The sequence below is a fragment of the Daldinia loculata genome (genome assembly GCF_022478755.1).
Source record: "Daldinia loculata strain CBS 113971 unplaced genomic scaffold F4817scaffold_11, whole genome shotgun sequence".
Taxonomy (NCBI): Eukaryota; Fungi; Ascomycota; class Sordariomycetes; order Xylariales; family Hypoxylaceae; genus Daldinia; species Daldinia loculata.
The window spans coordinates 433,897-455,276 of NW_026054865.1; the positions used below are offsets into that span (position 1 = coordinate 433,897).

At 47.7% G+C, this 21,380-nt stretch overlaps 9 protein-coding genes across 9 annotated transcripts; 4 read left to right on the forward strand and 5 right to left on the reverse strand.

The window, feature by feature from the left end:
• Window positions 1-88: 88 nt before the first annotated feature.
• F4817DRAFT_25944 (uncharacterized protein) lies at window positions 89-868 on the reverse strand. The gene is made up of 2 exons (XM_049299261.1): window positions 678-868; window positions 89-612 (listed from the first exon to the last, which is right to left on the reverse strand). The coding sequence occupies exons 1-2, from the start codon at window positions 730-732 to the stop codon at window positions 278-280; spliced, it is 390 nt and encodes a 129-aa protein (XP_049161316.1). The 5' UTR covers window positions 733-868; the 3' UTR covers window positions 89-277.
• Window positions 869-1,405: 537 nt separating this feature from the next.
• F4817DRAFT_330843 (uncharacterized protein) lies at window positions 1,406-5,799 on the reverse strand. Its single transcript, XM_049302438.1, has 3 exons — window positions 5,252-5,799; window positions 1,694-5,189; window positions 1,406-1,641 (listed from the first exon to the last, which is right to left on the reverse strand). Exons 1-3 carry the CDS (start codon window positions 5,458-5,460, stop codon window positions 1,597-1,599), a joined length of 3,750 nt encoding a protein of 1,249 aa, XP_049161317.1. The 5' UTR covers window positions 5,461-5,799; the 3' UTR covers window positions 1,406-1,596.
• A 355-nt stretch (window positions 5,800-6,154) lies between these two features.
• F4817DRAFT_313725 (uncharacterized protein) lies at window positions 6,155-6,674 on the forward strand (the record flags this gene model as incomplete). Its single annotated transcript, XM_049300289.1, has 2 exons — window positions 6,155-6,475; window positions 6,534-6,674. The coding sequence occupies 2 exons, from the start codon at window positions 6,155-6,157 to the stop codon at window positions 6,672-6,674; spliced, it is 462 nt and encodes a 153-aa protein (XP_049161318.1).
• Window positions 6,675-6,944: 270 nt separating this feature from the next.
• F4817DRAFT_313726 (uncharacterized protein) lies at window positions 6,945-7,468 on the reverse strand (the record flags this gene model as incomplete). Its single annotated transcript, XM_049300290.1, has 4 exons — window positions 6,945-7,075; window positions 7,149-7,211; window positions 7,325-7,340; window positions 7,409-7,468. 4 exons carry the CDS (start codon window positions 7,466-7,468, stop codon window positions 6,945-6,947), a joined length of 270 nt encoding a protein of 89 aa, XP_049161319.1.
• Window positions 7,469-7,701: 233 nt separating this feature from the next.
• Window positions 7,702-8,975, forward strand: F4817DRAFT_330850 (cytochrome c oxidase polypeptide vib-like protein). Its single transcript, XM_049302439.1, is given in 5 exon segments — window positions 7,702-7,958; window positions 7,970-7,971; window positions 8,157-8,270; window positions 8,333-8,396; window positions 8,446-8,975. The coding sequence occupies 5 exon segments, from the start codon at window positions 7,913-7,915 to the stop codon at window positions 8,478-8,480; spliced, it is 261 nt and encodes an 86-aa protein (XP_049161320.1). The 5' UTR covers window positions 7,702-7,912; the 3' UTR covers window positions 8,481-8,975.
• A 317-nt stretch (window positions 8,976-9,292) lies between these two features.
• On the forward strand, window positions 9,293-10,083 carry F4817DRAFT_363478 (uncharacterized protein). Its single transcript, XM_049306648.1, has one exon. It carries the CDS (start codon window positions 9,301-9,303, stop codon window positions 10,048-10,050), a length of 750 nt encoding a protein of 249 aa, XP_049161321.1. The 5' UTR covers window positions 9,293-9,300; the 3' UTR covers window positions 10,051-10,083.
• An 832-nt stretch (window positions 10,084-10,915) lies between these two features.
• Window positions 10,916-12,421, reverse strand: F4817DRAFT_313729 (uncharacterized protein; the record flags this gene model as incomplete). The annotated part of the gene is made up of 1 exon (XM_049300291.1): window positions 10,916-12,421. One exon carries the CDS (start codon window positions 12,419-12,421, stop codon window positions 10,916-10,918), a length of 1,506 nt encoding a protein of 501 aa, XP_049161322.1.
• Window positions 12,422-14,708: 2,287 nt separating this feature from the next.
• On the forward strand, window positions 14,709-16,304 carry F4817DRAFT_330853 (CI-B8 domain-containing protein). Its single transcript, XM_049302440.1, has 3 exons — window positions 14,709-14,863; window positions 14,994-15,100; window positions 15,189-16,304. The coding sequence occupies exons 1-3, from the start codon at window positions 14,825-14,827 to the stop codon at window positions 15,682-15,684; spliced, it is 642 nt and encodes a 213-aa protein (XP_049161323.1). The 5' UTR covers window positions 14,709-14,824; the 3' UTR covers window positions 15,685-16,304.
• Window positions 16,305-20,929, reverse strand: F4817DRAFT_330856 (uncharacterized protein). Its single transcript, XM_049302441.1, has 6 exons — window positions 20,308-20,929; window positions 19,731-20,252; window positions 19,342-19,681; window positions 18,250-19,292; window positions 18,013-18,201; window positions 16,305-17,952 (listed from the first exon to the last, which is right to left on the reverse strand). The coding sequence occupies exons 1-6, from the start codon at window positions 20,596-20,598 to the stop codon at window positions 16,645-16,647; spliced, it is 3,693 nt and encodes a 1,230-aa protein (XP_049161324.1). The 5' UTR covers window positions 20,599-20,929; the 3' UTR covers window positions 16,305-16,644.
• Window positions 20,930-21,380: the final 451 nt, after the last annotated feature.

Below are 21,380 nucleotides of genomic sequence, written 5' to 3' on the forward strand. Positions count from 1 at the left end.
GCCCCCCCCCCGCTTCACGGCCCCAAACCCCCCCCCCCCCCCCCCCGCCCCCCCCAACCCCCCCCCCCCCCCCCCCCCCCCCCCCCCCCGGGCTCCACGTTGCACAACGTGGATGTTCCACTCGGGAAAGACCTCCTTCGCGACGCTCTCCGCGAACCCTTCGAGCGCGAATTTACTCGCGTGGCAGAAGGCGTTGCCCGCCCTGGGCTGCCGAGATATCCCCCCAATGAAGAGATGTTTATTATATATAACGCCGCCCCGCTGTCCGGTCCTGGGGTTAGAGTCCCGGAACGCGGATAAGGCGCGCTTGGATACGTCGACCGCGCCCCGGAAGTTTGTGTCTAGAAGGGCGCGGGCGCGGGGCGTTGCCGGGGGGCGAGGATTCCGTGTCGCCTGTTAGGTTGTACCCTGCGTTGTTGACGACGATGTCGAAGGCGGCGTCGATGGATGGCACGGAAGTTACGTCTAGTGCTAGCTTTAGGACGTTAGGGCCGTCTGGGATGTCGGAAAGCGATGCTGGGTTGCGCGCTGTGGCTACTACGCGTTGTGAGGGCTTCTTGGTGGCGATGTATTGGGCGAGGCCTTGTCCTATGCCGGAGGAGCAGCCGGTGACTGATAATACAATATATTAGCAAATCTGATCCTTTACTTGATACAGATCGAATATCTCAACTTACCGAACCAAACTGCATTGTCCGGCAAGTTATACGGTTTAGTATCGGGTGTTTCCATCTTGAATACGCTGTATAAGTGGTTTGCGCCTACGAGGTCTTTTTTCCCCTTGGAAGACGTATGTAATATAGCGAACAGGTCTACGGCGTTACGCTTTTCTCAACGACTTGCCTTAGTACTTTATATCATCAAGAGCTTTATATTCCTTAGACCCCGGCCCCCTTTGACAATCTAGATTACAGTAACATATATATACATGTATGACAGGTAGATCATCTCACCCAACAAGCCCAGCATAGCCACCAGCCGACAATCAGAGACAACCTCACATCCTATGTCTGGATACACCATTCTGTCCTAACGGCATAATTACTCACTTTGCGAGACCCAATTTATGCAAGCCGGGTATGCTTAACCCCTTTCTATGCATAAACTCCGTCCTAGCTCCGCTATAACTCCTGCCTATCCCTAGATGGAGATATCCGCTTCACACACGCTGAATCGTTTTCGGAGCTTAGCCATAGAACTGCTAACAACTTCTTTAATACGCGTATAAGACACGACCCTGGGCCTCTTATCTACGTATTATCCAACGTCTCATATTACCGAGTCGTGAGACAATTAGTAAGCTACATATTAATCCAGACATGAAATACACTATTGAACTAATTATCTCTTGGCGACCTTACTACGAGAATGACATAACATATCACGTATAGATAGAACTTAAGACTCAAGGATAAATAGCCTGGTAGGCATTCAACAATACATTAAAACAATCCCTACTTTTTAGCTCTCGGCGGCCAACCCATCTATGTAACAACTCTACATATACTCGTCAACAGGTCTGTTACTTCGTCAATATGATAACTGATTCTCATCTATCCGTGAGCCCGTAACGTAGTCGGTGCCCCGGTTCATGTCCTAGGCCGTAACTTTGCTCATCTGGACTAACCGTTTAACTCCAACCTATGATTTTATTAGCAAGAATATCTACGTAGATAAGGGGTTTCCGACATACCATCCAGTTACCGCATTCCTCGGTCTTGTCTCGTTGGATCTCTACCTGCAAGCGCTGAGCCTCCGGGTAGTCCTTAGACTCTAACGCATGAGCCAGCTGGGTTAATTGCTCGATAGTGTCCGGCTTCACGAGTTCCTCATTGTTGAGATGATCAAATAGCAGACCTAACCGTTTTTGCGTATCTTTCACCTGAGGAGCAAATGAGGCCGGTGCCTTGGAAGCTACTCGTTGCATGTCGCGACTCAGGATATCAACTAACTGTTGGGCGTTAGGAGGAATGTGAGAGCGATCACCCGCAGGGTGTCGGGGCTTTGGTGGTGCCGCGGCTCGTGGTGGAGGGGGCGCAGGCGAAGTTGTTGCCGGTGGGGGACCACCGATGCTCGATGGAGGGCCGGTAGAAGGTGGCCCTTGCTGTACCGGTGGAGCACCATACGGGGTTTGACCGTATTGATTATGAGAGGGCGCTGCCTGGGGAGGTGGCGCATAGGGGTTTGGCGGCGGCGCTCGACCAGCATGGGGCGGGGGAGCCTGCTGGGAAGGAGTACCGAACGATTGAGGCGCCGGTGCTGGGGCGTATCGGCTTGTAGGCGCAGCTCCTGCCGGTGGTGGGTTGTAAGGTGAAGACATTCTGGGGACAACGTGGCCCATTGGGGGTGGAGGCATACCGGGCCCTCCCTGTGTCTGGGCAGGGGGAGGTGGAGCGTAATTTTGTGCCGCAGTTGATCCGGGTCGAGGAGGCGGTAATTGACCAGCTTGGGGAGGGCCACCAAGGGGAGACATTATCCTCCCAGCCGCTGGACCTTTAGGAGGGGGAGGTGGCGGTGTCGCTGTTCCGTGCTGAGAACCGTAGGGACTCTGCGGTGGTGGAGGCATTGCTTGGTTTGCTTGGTTAGGGAATGGTGATGTGATAGCGGCAGCGCTCGGCGTGTTTCTTCGGGGAGGCGCTTTTGTCACTATGGGTACATCATTCCAGTTTCCTGCATCCGAAGCCCTTGGAGGAGGTTTTGTTGATGGGGTTGATGCTCTTGGGGGAGCCCCGAAAGATGTTGGTGGAGGACCATAGCCTTGATGTTGAGATAGTTGAACGGGTTGTGGCTGCGACGGCTGGTATCCTTGCGGGGCGTAGGGGTTACTAGCAATCGGCGGCGCATAGGGATTTGCTGCGGGAGTCTGGACAGCCGGGGGCGCGTAAGGGTTCACAGGATTGACGCCGGTAGCCGGTTGAGGTGGTTGATATCCTCCAGCTACGGATGGTGCTCGAGAAGATACATGAGGGACTGCGGGCCTCTGAACTGGCTGTCTGACAGCAGGCTGGGGAGCCACCCTTTTCGTTGCTAATTGCACACGCTCGCGTGCCATATCGGCAGCGTCGTACTTCGATGGTAGAAGGCTCAAGTACTTATGTGCGATCTCTAATTGGCCGTGGGCTGCGACAATGTTCGCATACTCAATGTATTTGTCGTAAAGCGAAGATAACTTCCAGCCTGAGGTTAGACTCGTCTCAGTGTCTTGGAATTTTGTTACGTGGCGGAAAACCGTAACCTTCTCAATGAATTGCTGGAGAGACCTTGCGTGAATAGAGAAAGTAGAATCGTTAGCCTCGGCTAATCCAGCTTTCTCGGCTTCCTCCAACTCGGCAACCCAGATGTCGATGACCTTCTCGAGCTTAGAACCAACTAGATAGCAGAAGGAGGCATCCTTCCTGGATCCAGATTCAAGGATACGGTCTCCCAAGGCTTCGCATAGATCAGGGAACTCGGTCGGGTCCGCATACGTGCAGAGCGTTACCATAGTCTCCTTCCAGTCAGCTAGATCAGCATTATAAACAACATCCCATAGATTTTTGACAATAACAGAACCCAAAAGCCGCAAATAGTTTGGGATGCCTGTCTTTTGGGATAAATAAGTGGATTGAACCTTGTCGACGAGCTCCTTTCCACCGCAGTTGGCGATAATGAAGGCATCCGCAATGCGTCCGTCCTTTAGGGAGATTTCACTTGCTTTCTCAAACTGACCCAACATTAAGGCCTTCGTGATCTGCTTCTCAACACTTGTATCACCCTCGCCAAATAGATGGAAGGGGTTATCCGTTTTGGCGCCCTTTGTGGCCGACAAACTTGCTAGGAAGTCCTCACTTTCGCCTTCGCCTCCATCGGAGAAGAAAGTCGAAATACGTTTCTTATGGGTCTTTACTCCTAGGCCAGATTTCTTTGGCTCAGGTTCCTTGGTCTCGGATGCTTCTTCGGTCACACCATTAGTTGATTCGTCGTTTGCTTCTTCCTCGCTAAATCCCAGATATTCGACAATTTGTTTTCGCGGGTTTTCGGTAAGCAGAGTTTCCAAGACACGCCAGTCAGCTTTCTCTTCTTCTGTCTGGGCTTGCTCTATGTGCGATTCACATATAGCCGTAACATCACCGGATTTGAGCGACTCCTCAAACTTCTCAGTCGCGCTGCCAATGTCCGAATCCACAGAAAACTGAGAAATTTCAATCTTAGAAGAGCGCTTGTGGCCAGGCTGATGAGGGTTTTGCTTGAAGATAACGAGTTTTCCGCCAAATCCAAACGAAACTCCAACGGGCCTCTCGAGCCACCTTGGGGCCTTCCCTAAGGAGAAAGCTGCGCCTTGAGGCTGTCTCTGGGCCTGAGTAAAAAAGTCTTCACCATCTAGGCTATTTTGAGTTGTGTTCTGTACAGCCGAGGGATTCGTGTTTTGGAGTGTCTGAATAGTAATCTTTCCGTCGAAGGACGCGGTCGCTGAGATACTAGGGTTGTGAGGGTGGAATCGGGTAAGGAACGTCCAGTTGGTGACCTCGGGGAATTCTCCGTAACGCTCGCCTGTTTGAGGGTTCCAAACTAACGTCCTGTTATCCTTGCCGGATGAAATCAAAATGTCGCCATCTTGCTCGCACCAAGATACCGAAAGAACACCTTGCTCATGACCTTGGAGTGTCCTCTCCGGTGCATTAGAGTTTCGCAGGTCCCATAGCAAGATGACGGGAGTAGTATCATCGGGAGTAGCGGTCAATAACTTGGTAGAGTTGTTTGGATCCCATGCAATAGAACTGACGGGCTTTCGGTTGTTGTTAAGCGTTAAGGAAGCCTTCTTCGTCTTTAAATCCCACACAGTGACGAAACCACCAGTTCCTCCCGTAGCAAGAATATGGGCTACTTTCGTGTTCCATGCTACACATTCTAAGTCGTCTGAACGAGCCGCAGCAGTGCCCAAGCGGAAAGCATTTTCGGGGTCGTAGACGTCATAAATGAATAATTCTCCCTTCGCGCCGGCAGTGGCTAGGATCTGGGGTCTCAAAGGGTTGAATTGTAACGACTTAATAGGCCCTGTATGTTTTGTTGTTCGTGATATTAACGCGTCGGATTCGCCTGCGATGAGTTTCGCAGCATCCCAGAGATCGAGCGAACCGTTTTCGAGAGCACCGGCGATAATGCCCTGAGGGTAGTCTTCGGAAGGTTGGCCCCAAGCAATATCGTAGAACCTAGTAATCGATTTGTTAGTAAACCCCATAGGCTTATTAAGGCTTTTGGGAAGTATGTTTACCTGGAGTCAGCAGCGATGCTTGCAATAGGTTGAAGCTCAAGTCCTTGTTCTTGGTTGTCAAGGCTCAGATCCCACAACTCTAACTGCGTCTCGTCGGAGAAGTCGGCGTCAACAGCTCCAGCCCGGGTTCCAGTAACTATTAATGGCTTCGTAGTGCCGGGCGACCAGGCGAAGGCCGCAGTACGCGAGATCTCGCGCAACCTGACCATGTTGTCTTGTGGTGACTACTCAGAGGGGTAGTCTAGCCTGAGGTTAAGGTCGGTCTTGTCGAAGAATGAAAGAAAAGGGGGATTCTAAGTGAGATTGGCTTAAATGCCAGTTGGCATTGAGCTTTCTAGGCCAGCTAGGAATGTTGGCAAGGGGTCGAATTATAGAAAGAGAGATTGGTTGACTGAGTTTCGCTATGTTTCCCTAGACTACCTAACATAGAGAGCGGTAGAGACTTGCTAATTCATTATGTTGCCAGATAATGCAGTCCAGCGGTCCGTAGAGGTGTGGCCTAGAGGTGTGGGCGCATGAGCTCACAGGCCAAGCCGAATCAAGATCCTGGACATGGAATCTGTTCCCTTCCTTGGCTGCTGTGGAGACTAGAAGACGCATCAGCCACATTTTAGTTCACGTGATACTTATAAATACCGGGCTCAATGACGAAGATGTCTGGTCTTATGTAATACATGCAGATTAGAATTGAAGCTTCAATTCCATTGTTCTATTCCCATACTGCCATATTGAATGTACGAAGTACATGAGTACTTAATTTCAGTGAGCCACACCCTTGGTTCTATAAGGCATCAGGGGCCTGTTATTTGATAAAACCTGAGCCTCACGCCAAAACTCACCTATTATACAAGACCAAATTCACTAAAAATCTACCTAGGTATATAACCCAGACGGACACTCAATATGACGGACGCGGCCCGTTGGAAGGCCACCGTATACGTCGGAGGCCTAGCATCTGTTGTCACCACCGTAAATCTTCACGATGCTTTCATACCTTTTGGCGAAATCGTGGATGTAACTCTACCCAAAAATGATGCGCCAAACTCCACCGAGCCGCATAGGGGTTTTGCCTACGTAGAGTATGAGGATGCCGAAGACGCCAAAGAAGCAATCGACAACATGGACCAATCAGAATTATTCGGCAGGGTTTTAAGAGTATCAGCTGCTAAGCCTCCTAAGAGTGCAGAAGAAGGACTAGGTAGTAAGACGGCAATTTGGGAACAGGTATGTTTATATTCTTAACTATATTGCACTATAACAGGTTTACTAACAAGCAAAATAGGAAGGGTGGCTTGCTGAGAATGCCGTCAGCGAGGAAGATCGGACTGCAGCTACGGGAGCTAGAGCTAGCGAAGATGACAGGCCAGAGGACCCGATGCAAGGACTTGAGGGACTTGACGTTGCTGGACCAAAACCGGAATGAGCCGGGACTAATAGTATCTACGTGAACTTTCTCGCATAGCGTTGGCGTTAGAAAAAGGATTCCAGGGCACAAAGGGAAGTCTTTAGAATAGGAGCTTGCGACTGAAGTCTATACCATGCTTAGTCTCCCGTATTTGACATTTTCACCTCCGTAGCTACGTGCAACATATACAGTGCTTTGCTTCTCCAAAAACCAGAATGCGCCCTTCCCCAGTAAGCTCCTTTCGATTGACCGTAGTTCAACCTCATGCCCGTGTCATATAGACTTCGCTTAATGTCCCTCGGCGTGATCCGCGGGTTCCTCCTTGCGGTTTTGGCGGTTGAGTCTAAGGTTCTTGTCCACGGTGAACTTGCGAAGGCTGGAATAGGTGGCGGCAAAGACGGCGAAGCCAACGACAACTCCTAATTGTATAATCAGTACACATGATCCGGCTCGTCCTCGTATAGAATTCCGGGTCGTGTAGGTTAGACTAACCGAGAGGGATCAATTCTGCCGGAATTTGTCGCAACTTTCGGAGGCGCTGAGAGACGGTATGTGCTAGCATATGCGTTAATATTCATATCTTAATTGATGACATTCCGACGTAAGGTTCTTCGGAGATGGTATGATGGGTTTAAGGCGTCAATGGTTCGCGACGGGCGAGAACGTACCGCTCTGTTCCTCTTTCTGTTATGGGTCATTAGTAAACGTCATAGGTTATGCGAAAGTAAAAAAAAAAGTTAAGAGGTTCGTACGGGAATAGGAAACATCATGCGCCTAGTGGGCATCATTCTCATAGCTCGTGTAGCATACATTTCGGCGGGTTGGGAGGAGATTGTTTTGTAACTATAAGGGAAAATGAATGCAAATCACTTAAGACCGTAACCGAAGCTAGGATGTGTCAAAGTCAATGTCAATGGGTGGAATTGATCTTTCGTAGTCGATGGAAGGTTTTGGGGAGGAGTAGCTTCTGCTTCGGTAACTTGGTAGGAGCCACAACCAGTAAAAATAAAGAAAACAATCATAGTGGGGTCCCATTCCCCCAAGCATCCACTGTATCATGCCACCAAAGCCTGAGGCAGCTAAAATTAACGCTCCATGATTCGATTCGGCAAGAAACCCAATGGTCCGAGAGCTCTTTCCAAGCTGCGATCTTCTTTAACATACATCACATCACCACTTTTCACTACGAGCCGTCGCCATTGAGCCCCCCCAACCAACATCTTTTTCCTCCAAAATAAATCACTTTAACCGCCAAGATGTCCGACGAAGAACGCGTAACGATGCCCTTCAAGTTCGTCACCGGTAAGTCGACTCCCCTCGAATTCCCTCAGACCTTTGACATCCGTTGTGCCGAATTCTGACAGTAACTAACTAATTGACTTCCGATAGCCGGTAAGAACCCCATATTTCCCTAATCCGCCAAAGACGACGAGACGAGACGATGCGACGCGATTAAGATGATGAATTATTGCTTAACCCCTCCGATCTAACCCGCGCCCAGGTGTCGACGCTCGATTCCCCAACCAGAACCAAACCAAGCACTGCTGGCAGAACTACGTCGATTACCACAAGTGCATCAACGCCAAGGGCGAGGACTTTGCCCCGTGCCGTCAGGTAATGCGACCATTTATAAACCTGTTACCTCACATATCGAACATATATACTGATTAGCCAAGTTCTTACTCGCATATCGATCTCTATGCCCGAGCGGATGGTACCAACGATGGGATGAGCAGCGAGGTTAGTAACCTGTCGTCAAGCATAAAGGACCAATGCTAACATAGCACAGAGGCTGGAAACTTCCCCGCCAAGTTGGATGCTTAAGTGCAACGCTATGGTTTTTTATAAGCATCCGTCGAATCAGCAACGTTGGACTTTTTCGATGTAGTATATTACCTACCTAAGACTTTAAGCCAGCCAACAACTAAAGATTCGCTCCAAATTTCTCGTTTTTTATGCCTATGTTTATATGACTAGTTGACACATATTGCCAGTCTTGATTCTCACCATAGGCAGGAAAGCCAAGAGTATAATCTCAGGCATAACTCTTTTATGTATGCCTAAGGTTTACCTTGGGATATTTTTGTGCCAAATACGAGTAAAAATTTCTTATTTGGGACATATGCCTTGCTACCTTGTGCGAATTTGTCCTGCCTTACAAGCAGTAAGAGATGAAAGAAATAAACAGCAAGGGAGCTAGAATCAATCCTGTTAAGGTATGTATAAGTAGCTTAGGGGTAGATCTATCAGGATTGGGTATATAAAAAGCGCGCAGCGCCCTCGTAAGAAGGTAAAAGGCAGGCGTTAATGGTTTAATACACCTATTTTAACATTTCTTTTCTATATAATATTTACCGATATATGACTTGTATATAGTATTTGAAAAACTATTGTAGAAATATAGTGCTGTGTATACCTTAGGCTTTTGTGTTACCCGGAGGGTGACCTCCTATGATACGGATGCCTAGGTACGTCATAAAACACAGGCAGATATCATCACTGTTCAGGCATTTTACGGGCTTCCTAATAGCTTTTAAAATCATACAACTATAAGGGGCTTTGCAATTACCTACTTCCGTTTCGGTTTCAGTAAATTCCATCTTATCACCCGAACCACACAAGACCCATGCGAATTTCATACGCAATGTCGCCATTTCCATTTCCCAAGTTCCCTACCGAGCTTCGCTGTCAAATCTGGGACAGTTTCCTAGAAACTGAAGAGCGAATAGTAGTCGTAGACGCCGGTAATTGGGCAGTTTATCCTATGAGACGACACATCTCACCCCTCTTGATCGTCAATCGTGAAAGCCGTCAGGCCGCCAAAGCCTTCTACTCATATACCGTCAAGGTCTACCATATTTGCGATATGGGTAAAGGGACAGGGACCCGTCGGAGACAGCCTTTGGAAGTACCAGCAGGAATATTACATCTCAACCTTAATCGAGATGTCTTCGTGAGTAGTTCATATTGGGGCGAATATTTTAAAACACTGGACGGACGCGACTTCAAATTATTGCGCGATCATACTACCGGCACTCTCCACTATGACCGTCGTCATATAAAAGGCGCGTACACCATTAAGTACTTTTTCGGATTCCATGGGCTTGATTTTCCCTGCTTTAGAGCTGGCGACTGCTGCTGGCTCAGTCGTCTGGATGTAGAGCGGGACAAGGAACAAGCGGAACTCTTTTTTAGGGCATCAGCAGTCTTTGGGGCACGAATTGACAAGGTACCTCACGACGAGTATGTACTATGGAACCCTGCTGGTCCTTTGAGCATAGGTATGGTTCTACGCCTCAACACCAAGAAGATATTTAAAAGCCATTACATAAAGGGGCGCAGGCCTCAAAGGTTCATGGAACTGCCCCCCGGCGAAATAAATTATATTCGATGACTAAGGCGACGAGAGCAAGTATGTACTCTCCCCAAGTCGACGTTGTCTCTTAAGGCAAACCATTGTGCTCATTTAATGGTGAGAGGTGAAATGTTCACTCGCGACTAATACATTGCTATTATGCACTTGCCGACACACACACACATATACGGAACTGCTTGATAGTATAAGGAACTATCCTTTACTGGCTCCGTAGCACACGCCGCCTAGTATATTTAGACTAGACAGCCTAGATAAACTCTAATGAATAGAGAATCAGCAGCATATTGCTAGGAATGTTGAGTGTTCTCTATATTCTCACCTCTAAGTTAAATAATGTGAGAAATCAGTAATTATAGACTTCGTTTACCCAATATTCCAAGCGTAGTCAGTCTCAGTTTTGTTTTGTTCTCGTCGCTCCGTCGATACCTTATCCGATACCTGTTTCAAGTGGCTCTACTCATCAGCATAGTAATTGTAGGCAGAATAGGATAACTCTTCTACGAGTATAGGTCGTAACCCCTACACGTCATTATCTTACCTTCACAAGAAACTTTCACTGTCGTCTACGAAGACTCAAGTTTAAGGCCGGCTTGTTCAGCGAGTTTATAATATCCAATAACCCCTGCCTCGGTTTTACTTCAAAAAGGGGCCAAATTTTCAGAGCACATACTAATACACTTCTCAGCATTAGTCGCTCTCTCGCTAGACTAGATTTTTATTAAACACTTTAGGCTAATATCACGGGTGACTAGCTGAATTATGATTTATGAGTACCTAAAATTAACTATTCACTACCTGTTACAACTCCATAAAGCGTTGGGCATGTCCAATTTCGACGACGCTATTCAAATAAACATATGGCATACTTTCTATGGCTCTTCGATCAGCTTCTACCAAACTGGTCTATGGACACTTCCCTTGGGGACAAGAAAGTTTCTTGGTCATTAGGGCAATCAGGCAAAGCATCTCGAGAGTGACGCTTTTTCCCTTTTCCAAGGTCGACTAATCTCTTCATCTTCTCTCCCAAAAACTTCAGCACTTCGATTAATTGTTCCCGTTGCATATGGCATTTCGTGAACTCCGGAGGCAACCAGCTAGGGTACAGCTTGAAGTGGGATTGCCCCATTTTGAATTGAGAAGTCATGCTACTTAAGATATAGTAACATAGCCAGCAAGGGCCTTTACTACATCCGATATAGTTGAAGAAATTCGCATCGTTGTGCGTTAGTAAGTACTCTAGCATCTGCATTTCACAATGGCTAGAACCGCAGATAGGATGGTCTTTTATGTGGTACCACTTTCTCAATGTGTCCTCCTTTTCCTTTTCAAGTATGCCTATTTCAATCGCTCGTTCTAGAAATTTACTGAAGTCTAATGTGAGCTCCCTTGACTTCCTATTTAGACCTAGGTTGAAATTTATGCATAGAATAGCTGAGCTGCTATGTATTTTGAAGCGCACGATGTCATACCACGCGCGGAGATACTTTGAAATGGTGTAGATTAGCCCATGAATATTTCGTAGCAATTTTCTACCTTCCCACTCTTTTAGGCCCGCTTGAAGTTCATCGTGTAGCGCATTTAAATCTCCTCCGTGGGACTCTACCAACTCGAAACATACATGCGTGATATCGTGAAGGAAGTCTATAGGTTCCCTACTCGCCACATCTTTGTATCTTAGAGGGTGCTCGGAACCACCATTAGCCCTCCCAGGCTTCGAAATCTTTGACTCTATACTGTGAGGACCGTAAAAGAACTTCTTCAATGAACTTATGATTTCCAGGAACACCTTTCGAGCCTCTACTAGCCCAACATTTTGAGGACTGAGAACTAGGTATTCAACTGAAGACGAAACACGCGACAAATTAAATATCTTTTCACTGCTATTGTCCCCATTACACGCTTCAACAATATATTTTGAGATCTTCGCACAACAGTTTCCAAGTAGATCCTTCCACAATTTGCTCTCGCGGCTAAGGCAGGAATTATTGACGGCGCACTCGATGTTATCCTTAAACCACTTTTGAATATCTACGATAAGGTGATCAGGTATTCTGCCAGAGGGATAATTTTTCGATATATGGAGGGTGTAGATATTTAGTTGTTCACACCACTCCATTGCTACCGCGACGGCCCCTTGGGAACCTGGTTGTTCGAAGATTAAAGCAAAGGAATCGAGGAGGTTCTTCCCAAGACGCTCCCTTTTCGTGTTATCTGCTACACCTTCTATCAAATTTTCGATTGGTAGTAGATTATTTTGTTGGACTTTCCCGTTTGGAGAGTATAACAGGCTATCTTCAACTTCATCTTGTTGCGTTTCTTGAAAATTGCGTACATAGGCGTAGGCATAGAATTCTTCTTTTGAAATCTTAGCTTTATCGAATAATGGCATGACTCAGGCTTAGTATTGGTGGTTCAATATGCAGTTTTCAGTTCGTAGAAATGGATATCTTGTAGGATATGATCAGTGGCATACTACAGGATCACGGCATCATTTATACAACTGCCTATTACAGACTTGTGATATATATAAGACTACTTAACTCTTAAACTTGAATCATTTAGGGTTTGTCTGAATTGAAAGTGTCACGATGATACGCTTGCTGGCGTTTTGCAGTGGCAGCACGTAACAATAACCTAGGTAACATGTAGATTGTCATTCAAAGGATCCCCAATTTACATGATCATGAGGATTCGAGATACGTGTTATACCGAATGAGGCGATATAGTGATGTGGTTATTACGTTAGTTATTTATGATGCATATATTTCTCAAGGTATTAGGCAGAGCTGTACCATACGAACTATTACTACTGGGCGTTGTATAGCATCCTAGACTATCGTGCCCAGCACGTGAGAGAGTAAATCTTAGAGCTAAGACAATACAAAGGGTGTCTTACATTATGTCATATTAACAAAGTGTGAATGTATATACCATTATGACGTGGCACATTTAGTCTTGTAGAAGTTTGTATCGAATTTCGTTTCAGAGCATTGTACACCTAAGCCATCAAATCTAGCCTTAGTAGAGAGCATCACTTCTGATTTTAATGAGATTCAAGACACTCTTTAATATAGGTAAGTAGACCTTTTGGCACTAATCCATCCAACGAACAACTTGACATGGTTACTAACGAATGTGATAAGATATTAATAATGTACTGAAGAGAAGAGTAGTTATTGTGCTTCTATTTCGCTTAGTTGTACAAAGCGAGCCTACAAGTTCAAACTTGAAGATGGCATCGTGCCTGAATTACTTGTGGAGTTATGGCCTTGTACGAAATATTAATACGCTCTTGTTGACTCCATTTTGATTTCTGTGATACTCGCAAGTTTCATATTCTAATAACCTTAGAGTAGATAGGCGAGAGTATGGCAAGGAAAAACGATAAAATAATAGAGTGCGAGTGTGGGCGAGAAAGAAAATAGAAAAAAAATTGAACCCCCAGAAACCCTCAACGCCCAGCCTATGACATTTAGCGCGTCCGCCTACCGGTCATAGCTACTGCGCGCCCTACTTTCGTCATTGGGTATTTGTTTGCGACCGCCCGCCCTCGCTAGACGTGGAATCTTTCGTCATCATCGCAGGGGGTCGGTGTCTTGTGTCTGAACGTGAATTGAGGCTGTCGAAAAACCTTACCCAGCGAGTGGGAATCGAATGGGAACATATAGGACTTAGGGGATTCCCGCCTGCCTAGCCACTCGACCAATCCGTGTTGCGGTGATTGAGTGCTTCTTTTTTGTAATTATAAGGTTCCGTTGCCTGAGGGGGTAGAAGCGCGGGCCTACACGTTGCTGTCGTGGTAACCGCCGGACGCGTCTGCATCTGTCGAGCGACACTTTTGCGTTGGTACCAGCTGGTGAGTCCTGCCTAGCAACGCCATTTCAACAGTGTCACTTGGTTGATTTAGGGGTGACCTCGCACTTGATAGACTATTTGCTTGACCGCATCTTATTAGCCAGGTCAAGATGACAAGTATTTATATTTCTGTATGAGCCCCTAATCTTAGGAAAACCTTCTCTCAGTGTTTGTTATGCCTGTATAGTTACTGAAACTCTTTGTATCTATTTACTATTAGACCGCACATATCTACAACGAATACATAAGGACTGTACCATGTAATATTTTAACGCCCTTGAAATAAGACTACAGTAGATCTTCCACTTTCCAAAGTAGCAGCTTTAACAGTTGAGAAGAAACTGTCGTTATTAATAGATGAGGTGACGGAATAGGGTAAGAAGCATAGAAACAACTTTGTTTATCCGTAAGGAACTCTAGCCCCAGCCATAGAAGCTCGTGGCCATCCATACTGAAAGTATCCTTTATTCTAGGTTAGATATTCTATCCATATGCTATCATCAACTACCACCGAAGTAACTACCAGATTTATAAGTGAACAATAACATGCTATATATCCCCAGTTGTGGAATATAAACCTATAATAGTCCGTCCGAAGCAGAAAATACATAGACAGTTACCGTCGTAGTAAACTTACACTGTAAGTCCTATTTCCCCTATTCCCCTATTCCCCTTTATTCGGCTCAGGAATGATTAAAGGGGGGAGGTTAAATTTATATGGGGCCTGTATCTGATATAAGGATATCCCCAAAAAATGAATTCGGAGTATTTAGCGGCCCGCACTGAACCGGGACCTAGGATCACTGAACCGCGGGATCCCCAAAATTTCAATGCGCCCACTGCGAAACACCAAAAGTTTATACCACTTCGACCTTGCGCCGGCCGAATTGAAAACTTGATAGCGAGCTGAGCAAAGCTTGCAGGACGGTTAATCAAGATGGTGAACCCGGGAAAGCGGATGCACATACTGCAAGCCGTAAGCACATACCCTCAATTATTTCTCCATCCTTCTCGAAATTGCCTGCTGCTAACACGTTGATTCAGAAGGTAAAACGAATAACCAATTGAACTATAAGCCCACTCGTTCTGATGCGAAGCCTCTCTAGCTACTGGCATTACGGCATGGCCCGGGAGCAGCGATATTACCACCCGAGATCACGCGGATACATATGGACTTCGCATTGAAGTGGAATGACGGACACATGGGACCGAGGTATGCTGGCTTTGCATTGCTAACCTCTAATTCGCTCCCGCGATCGATTGTTTGCTAACTAGCAATTTGTCTTTTCCCTCGATTATAGGAAATTCTGGAAGACCTGTCTCCCACGTCTAAAATTCTGGAACCCTGCGATACCTATGCTCGTAAACCGAACGCCAGATCAATCAGCCCCGGCCAAGATGTCCATCTACTTCCGACAAGCCTCGCTGGACTCCGATACCCCTTCCGCTCTAACCACCAAGCTTAGCGAGCTGCCGCTAGCACGACAACCGCACTCGAGCACGTCGAACGAACACCCAGCACCCGAGCCCGAGGAAGGTGAGCGTGTCGTGACGATAGACATGAAAAACGTGCACTCGGACGAGATCCTCAACGAATTCATGACCAAGACGGGCGCTACTCTCGTCCACCCGACACCCGACGAGCAGGTCGAGATGCGGCAAATCGAGGAACTTAAGGAGAAAGCTGCCATCGACCGATCAATCATGAAGAAGCACATCGACGATATTAAGCGCGAGGAGCGCATACTGGCTATAGCTCGCCAAGAAGCCGATGCTATCAAGATGGCCAACGAGTAAAGATAACCGGGGACCACTAATTTCTCTCTCTCCCCCTGTCGTCTTCCCTATCTATTTTAGGCCGGATAAAAATTTTTCTGCCCCAATAAAAGAGGTGGCCGATATGTATAAAAGCTAGCCGAGAGCAAGCTACAACAACAACAACAAACCTTTCGAGAGAACCTCCTTTTATGTTCGACTCGTCGCTCTACCTGTACCAAGACGTGTATCATACGCAGACGATGCTGGGCGCATAAAAACGCAGGGGATATATATGTATATCGAGAAAGGAAGTATATACCGCGCCTCTGCAAGAAGGCGGCGTCCATGATGGGATGTCTACCTTACCTATCAGGTACTCAATGAATAAAAATAACAATCAGAAGACATGCATGGTCTTTTTCTCTCTCCTCTACTTCCCTTCCTATACCCCAGTTTTCACTTATACAAACTCCTTGCATACACTCTGAGATATCTGCCCTGATCCCCATGGCTTATCTCAATTTTGCGTCAAGGAAGATCGATCATGACCACATCCTATTCCCCGTGACCTCCTTTGCCCTAAAGGTACATGGTTTATCTTGTTGGCCTACACTTCATTTTACTAGAGATCTGGAATTGCTTGAAAGTATAGTGTACCAGTTTTAGTCTTTGAAATGGTTTGCAATTGTGTCTTCGCTGCCCTCTAGATCTAGGTAGCTACCTCTATATCTCTTACCATCTCCGAGACGTGTATCGTGAAACTCATTACAACTCGTACTAGTTGAATTGTATACCATCAATGATACTAATGAATGGTCATCCAACCGCTCGTAGAAATCACCATCCATAGCATCAAATGATGTAACAGTATATCTTAATGACTTTATTTTCGACTTCGTGTCTCCATCTCCTTTCAAGGTCCCTCATTCCCTCATTCCCTAAACCATCATCCCCCAATAACAAAAGAAAACAATACATCTACACCTCAAACCTCAAACCTCAAACCTCCGTCTCAACATCCGGCTGCCGTCCACTCAACGCCCCCATCCTCGTAACCCTCCTAACCGCAAACTTAGCCTCGTCCTTGGCAAACTGCGCATTGCGCAACGGCCGCCACTGCATCAGCCCCCGGTGCTGCCGATGTAAATCCCGGCTCCGGTCCCGGTACTCCTTGTACTGGGTAATCGGGTTCCGACTGGCCCTGCTACGCCCCGATTCCGTCGTGCTCTGGCTTGCGATGCTGCTGGTGCTGGTGCTAGGTCGGTCGGATATGTCGTCGCTGGCGCGGGGGGACGCAGTTGTTGCGTCTTGTATGCCTAGGTCGGTTTTTCTGTGGAGGAGCTCGGCGGAGGCGATGGGGTTGGTGGAGAGGGGCATGGGGGTTGCTTCGTCGGTTGTGTCGGGGATGTCTGGCGTGTCTGGCATGTCCTCCGAGGTCGCGTCGGTTTCGTATTCCGTCTCGTCGCTGCCGTCGCGACCGGTCATTATGGCCGCGGGATCCTGGCCGAAAGCACCGGTCCAGTCTGTGCCGTCTCTCGCGAGCCACTTGCGCCGCTCTTCCTCAGGGACTGTGGCGAGGACATCGCGGTCTTTGGTTAGGGAGTCCTCGTGCAGTTTCTGGACGGCGGGGGGTAGTACTTTAGTAACTTCTTCTTGGCGCACGCCCTCCGCGAAACAGGCTTCCCAGGTCTCGATGGTTTCGCGGGAGTCGTTGTCGCTGACGAAGCGCAGGTGGTCGCGGTCTGTGCCGGCCTTGAAGCGCCCGCGGAATCGCAGACGTCCGACTTCTTCGATCTTAAGGTCTGGGATTGAGTGGAAGTTCTCCTGCGTGATATAGTTTTGCGATAGTCGCGTTGCGTTGTTGCATCTCCAGACGGGAATATCGAAGTCCGTATCTTCGTTGTCGACGAGCTCCGGTAGCCATACCGCTGCGAAGTATTCCAGGTGTCGCTTCCCGGGTAAGTGGAACTCGAAGAATACTGGTGATCGGTAGCGGTATCGGACAGGAAGACGAGGGCGCGAGTCATTAGTCACGCCGTTGATATTCCAGTCTACGATATCGCCTTCAGCAGAGCATTGCTCGCGCTTGACAGTTGCAGAACTACCTCCTGTCCTGAGCTTCAGCTTTATCTTGCCCTTGCCCGAACCTGTAAAGGTCGAGGTGATCTTGTCCGAAGTGAACTCGAATGTGCCAACGTCCCAGCCGAGTTGCGAAGGTGGAAGCTTTAGTTCGACGGATCGGAATAGTAGGGAGATACGGATTCTGCCAAAGCCAATTCCACCATCCAATGGGTACCATCGAGTGACCTAGTTCTTAATATCAGCATTCAGTCCAAAGGGGAATAATAGGAAATGCGCTCGACCTACCTGGCTACTAGTCTGCATAAGGTCAGAGATCTTCAAAGGAACGACACCAATGATAGGATCGTGCTGCCTATTGCGCGAATCACGAACCGTAACCGTAAGAATAGCAGACCTCCAATCGCGAACAAATCGCTCGGTACCGGCGTTGAAGATGGGCTTCGAGGAGACCACCTTCGTGCGAGTCTTGTAGACCTGCGCGATATTAGCAGAAGCATAGTTAGCGCCGACTGGAAAGCCTACCAGTTCATCATTGAGCAAGATAGTACAGTAAGCACTTGGCAGCTTCTTGCTGGATTCCTCCTTAATCTCACCAGCATCACGAGCGGGCTCGTACTCTCTCCCTCCCTTTCTCTTTCCGCCTTCTGAGCCTTTCACATTGGCTAGCTCGAGGTTAACGATTTGGTGGACGACAACGCCGAGAACACCAGAGGGCCAAAGAGGATCCGGAGGTGTATGCACAACAGCATCTTCCTCGTTGTTCTGGATGGCGCCCTTGTCGTCTTGTAACTCCTTGTCGTCTCGGATCTCCTTCGGTAGGGTGACGTCCTTGCCGTCCGTTCGCAGACCGGCGCGGAATTGCGTCTTGGTAAAGTAGCCCACTTCCCAGTGTAGCTCCCCCGGCATGCTGCTGTCGGCCTTAACGCCGCGCAGCCTAGATACTTGCTGGTACATCTTGCCGGGGTGCTGGATTAGCTTCTGCAGCGAAAGCTCGACCTTGCCGACGACATCATCGGCGCTCGAGCGGTCACTGTCCCAAAGCTCCATGGATAGCTGCTCATCCGCCTTGATGAGGTCAGGGGTTACGGCAAGAGCGCAACTCTCTTCGAACACGGGGTTGAGATCGTCTTGAATGACGCGAGTGCAATACATAGGCTTGCCGAACTTGGAGAAGCTGACGGTAATATAGGGGTCAGAGCCACCACCCTCGGAGCCTCGGCGGTCTTGCTTCGATAGCCCAACGGCTTTGTGGATGCGAATGAATAGTATACCCAAAGCCTGGGTTTCCTTCTGGATGTCGTCTCCAGATAGCATCTTGCCAAGATCGAGCGTCAGGGACTTCGGCGCGACATACATGCTAGCAGCAGCTTTGATGGCCCAGTTAACGAAGTTGGAGATCACCGGTAGGTTGAGAATGTTGACTCCGCGTTCCATCATGGGAGTGCAACCGGCTTCGACCTTGGGGACACCCATGAGCGTCATAGTAACTGCTTTTAGGAATGGCGGCTCGGGGGCCATCTGGAGTCTTAGTCGCACAGTTCCCACCAATCCGGTCAATTCAACCCCTAAACATAATCAGCGGTAAAATCAGACTTGAATAACACGGCGACTTACAAATCGGTAAGGGAATGCCGAATAGCCCCTTGATACCAAGATAAAATACCAACTGCATACCCATGTTCTGAGCCTTTGCCGAAACAGTGCCACTCGTGGGCTTCGCATGGTAAGCAAAGGAGGCTTCCAAGTTGTAATAGTCGCCTCCCTCTTCATCGGCCGCGAGTTCCTCTGGATCCTTGACCTTTTCGTTCTCCTTGTGCATCTCGTCCTTGATCTCCTTCATGTGGCTGTCGGGTAGAGCTCGCAGACTAAGGATCCGGATCGGGTTGTTGCCCTGGTTGATATCGGCCACCTTGACGTTCTCGATGATTCCTGGCACGGAAGCTTGCATAACATCCTGCTTCTGTTAATATTCCCTTTGTTTGACATATATGAATGAGACTTACTTCGAGGGTGTCGGCTACTGCGGAGAACATATCGGGGTTAATGAGACCCCAGACGATGCCGAGGAGTGTGTTCATCCACTCAACAGACTCGGGAATCAAGTTAGCAACAGCTGTCTCGCCGCGTTTCTGCTCGCTCGACCATTCGATGTCCCGGCCTCGCCTAACCAAATCCTTCATCCATAGGAAAATACCAGAAGCCACAAAAATGGCCAAGGGAATTAGACCTAGTAGTCTGCCTCCAAAGAACTTGCCCACGAAAATGATGCCGAGGAAGACACCGATGCATAACACTGTTGCTCGCTGCTCGATAATGGCGTACATTGGCTCATAGCTTACCGACGGCGTCGGGTGGAAGAGTATATTCGTCTTCTCACCGTGGATGGGCACATCTGAAGTAGCTCCTGTGGCTACCGGGTCTGGAGGTGCCGTTATATCCTGGGCTTTCCTGTATTCCTCTCCTGATTGTGTCGGATCTGTCTTTACCGTCGTATCCTTCCCTAGATTTGCATTTGGTACTGACAGCTAATATATGATATTAGTTATGTTGTTAATTTTCTTCCTATCTTATACGACTTACGTGAGGATCATGTACGGCCTTCATGAAATTAGAATTGACGTCGTCGATAGTGACTTTGTTGCCCGTGACGGGATCTGTAACCACTCTGCCCTTGCCCCTATACTGTCCAACATCGTTCTCGTGTTCCAGAATATCTCCATTCTTTCCGTTCGTTTTATGTTGGGAGTCGATCTTTGCATCTCGGTCCTTCTTGTCCTTGTCGAGAGAAGCGACGAATTCTTTTATGTTGGGGACTCTGTTAAGTCCTGAGTAGTGGCCACCTGGGAAGTGTTGTTGCTGTTCGGAAGCCATGACGTGTGATACCTATTATAGTGATACCTATTATAGTGATGGGAAAGTTCTATGATGCATGGAATAACAGAATAGCTTCTCCAAGGGGGTATAATAATAATAAAGGTTAACTATAGGAAATATAGAAAGGAGCTGCCTTCCACCCCTCGTTTGTCTAACTACTAGAGAGCAGTAAGAAGAATGGAAAACTAGTAATCTCTAGAACTCGATGTTGAAGATAGATATCTTGGTTAGATATGTTAATAAATTGCATAGGTAGCTAGCTACAACTACTAAATCTGAGCAGACTTGTCTGTAAACTGACAGGTTTACATCATTGTCAAACGCCTTTCTCTTTCAGCTGCAAAATGTGTAAGATTGAATCACAGTGCGGGAGTGTATGACGTCGGTGGATGCAGTTAAAGTCTTTGTAACTTTGTATACCAAGATATAGTTTAGGTAGTACCTTAGGTACCTAACCTACTCTATATTCTTGGATGGCGGGAATCTTGTATGCCCCACTCCGGTCTAGCCCGTTGCACTGTTGCAGCCGTATCGCATATCGAGTTTGCGATATTAGGTACCTTGGCCCGGGTGTCATAAGGTTTCTTGGCGATGCGAACCACCGGACTGGGACGAGTCTATGTTGCTAGTGTTGCTTGTTTCGATTAACTACTTGTTTCTATTATATCCTGCTTTGATAGTCGAGGCTCGTGTTGCATACTCCATCATCAGCAAACGCCATTCATCCAGTAATTTCCGTCTCATCTCTACGTACCTATGTACATAGCCGATCAGCTAAA

Coding starts and splice junctions, on each gene's coding strand:
- F4817DRAFT_25944 (XM_049299261.1), bottom strand. CDS start 732: ATGGAAACACCCGATACTAAACCGTATAACTTGCCGGACAATGCAGTT. Junction 613..677: donor GGACAATGCAGTTTGGTTCG/GTAAGTTGAGAT, acceptor TTGTATTATCAG/TCACCGGCTGCTCCTCCGGC.
- F4817DRAFT_330843 (XM_049302438.1), bottom strand. CDS start 5,460: ATGGTCAGGTTGCGCGAGATCTCGCGTACTGCGGCCTTCGCCTGGTCG. Junction 5,190..5,251: donor AGCATCGCTGCTGACTCCAG/GTAAACATACTT, acceptor ATCGATTACTAG/GTTCTACGATATTGCTTGGG. Junction 1,642..1,693: donor AGGAATGCGGTAACTGGATG/GTATGTCGGAAA, acceptor ATAAAATCATAG/GTTGGAGTTAAACGGTTAGT.
- F4817DRAFT_330850 (XM_049302439.1), top strand. CDS start 7,913: ATGTCCGACGAAGAACGCGTAACGATGCCCTTCAAGTTCGTCACCG. Junction 8,271..8,332: donor ACTTTGCCCCGTGCCGTCAG/GTAATGCGACCA, acceptor TGATTAGCCAAG/TTCTTACTCGCATATCGATC. Junction 8,397..8,445: donor ACGATGGGATGAGCAGCGAG/GTTAGTAACCTG, acceptor AACATAGCACAG/AGGCTGGAAACTTCCCCGCC.
- F4817DRAFT_363478 (XM_049306648.1), top strand. CDS start 9,301: ATGTCGCCATTTCCATTTCCCAAGTTCCCTACCGAGCTTCGCTGTCAA.
- F4817DRAFT_330853 (XM_049302440.1), top strand. CDS start 14,825: ATGGTGAACCCGGGAAAGCGGATGCACATACTGCAAGCC. Junction 14,864..14,993: donor GGATGCACATACTGCAAGCC/GTAAGCACATAC, acceptor AAGCCTCTCTAG/CTACTGGCATTACGGCATGG. Junction 15,101..15,188: donor GACGGACACATGGGACCGAG/GTATGCTGGCTT, acceptor CCTCGATTATAG/GAAATTCTGGAAGACCTGTC.
- F4817DRAFT_330856 (XM_049302441.1), bottom strand. CDS start 20,598: ATGGCTTCCGAACAGCAACAACACTTCCCAGGTGGCCACTACTCAGGA. Junction 20,253..20,307: donor AGGCCGTACATGATCCTCAC/GTAAGTCGTATA, acceptor ATCATATATTAG/CTGTCAGTACCAAATGCAAA. Junction 19,293..19,341: donor CGGCATTCCCTTACCGATTT/GTAAGTCGCCGT, acceptor GATTATGTTTAG/GGGTTGAATTGACCGGATTG.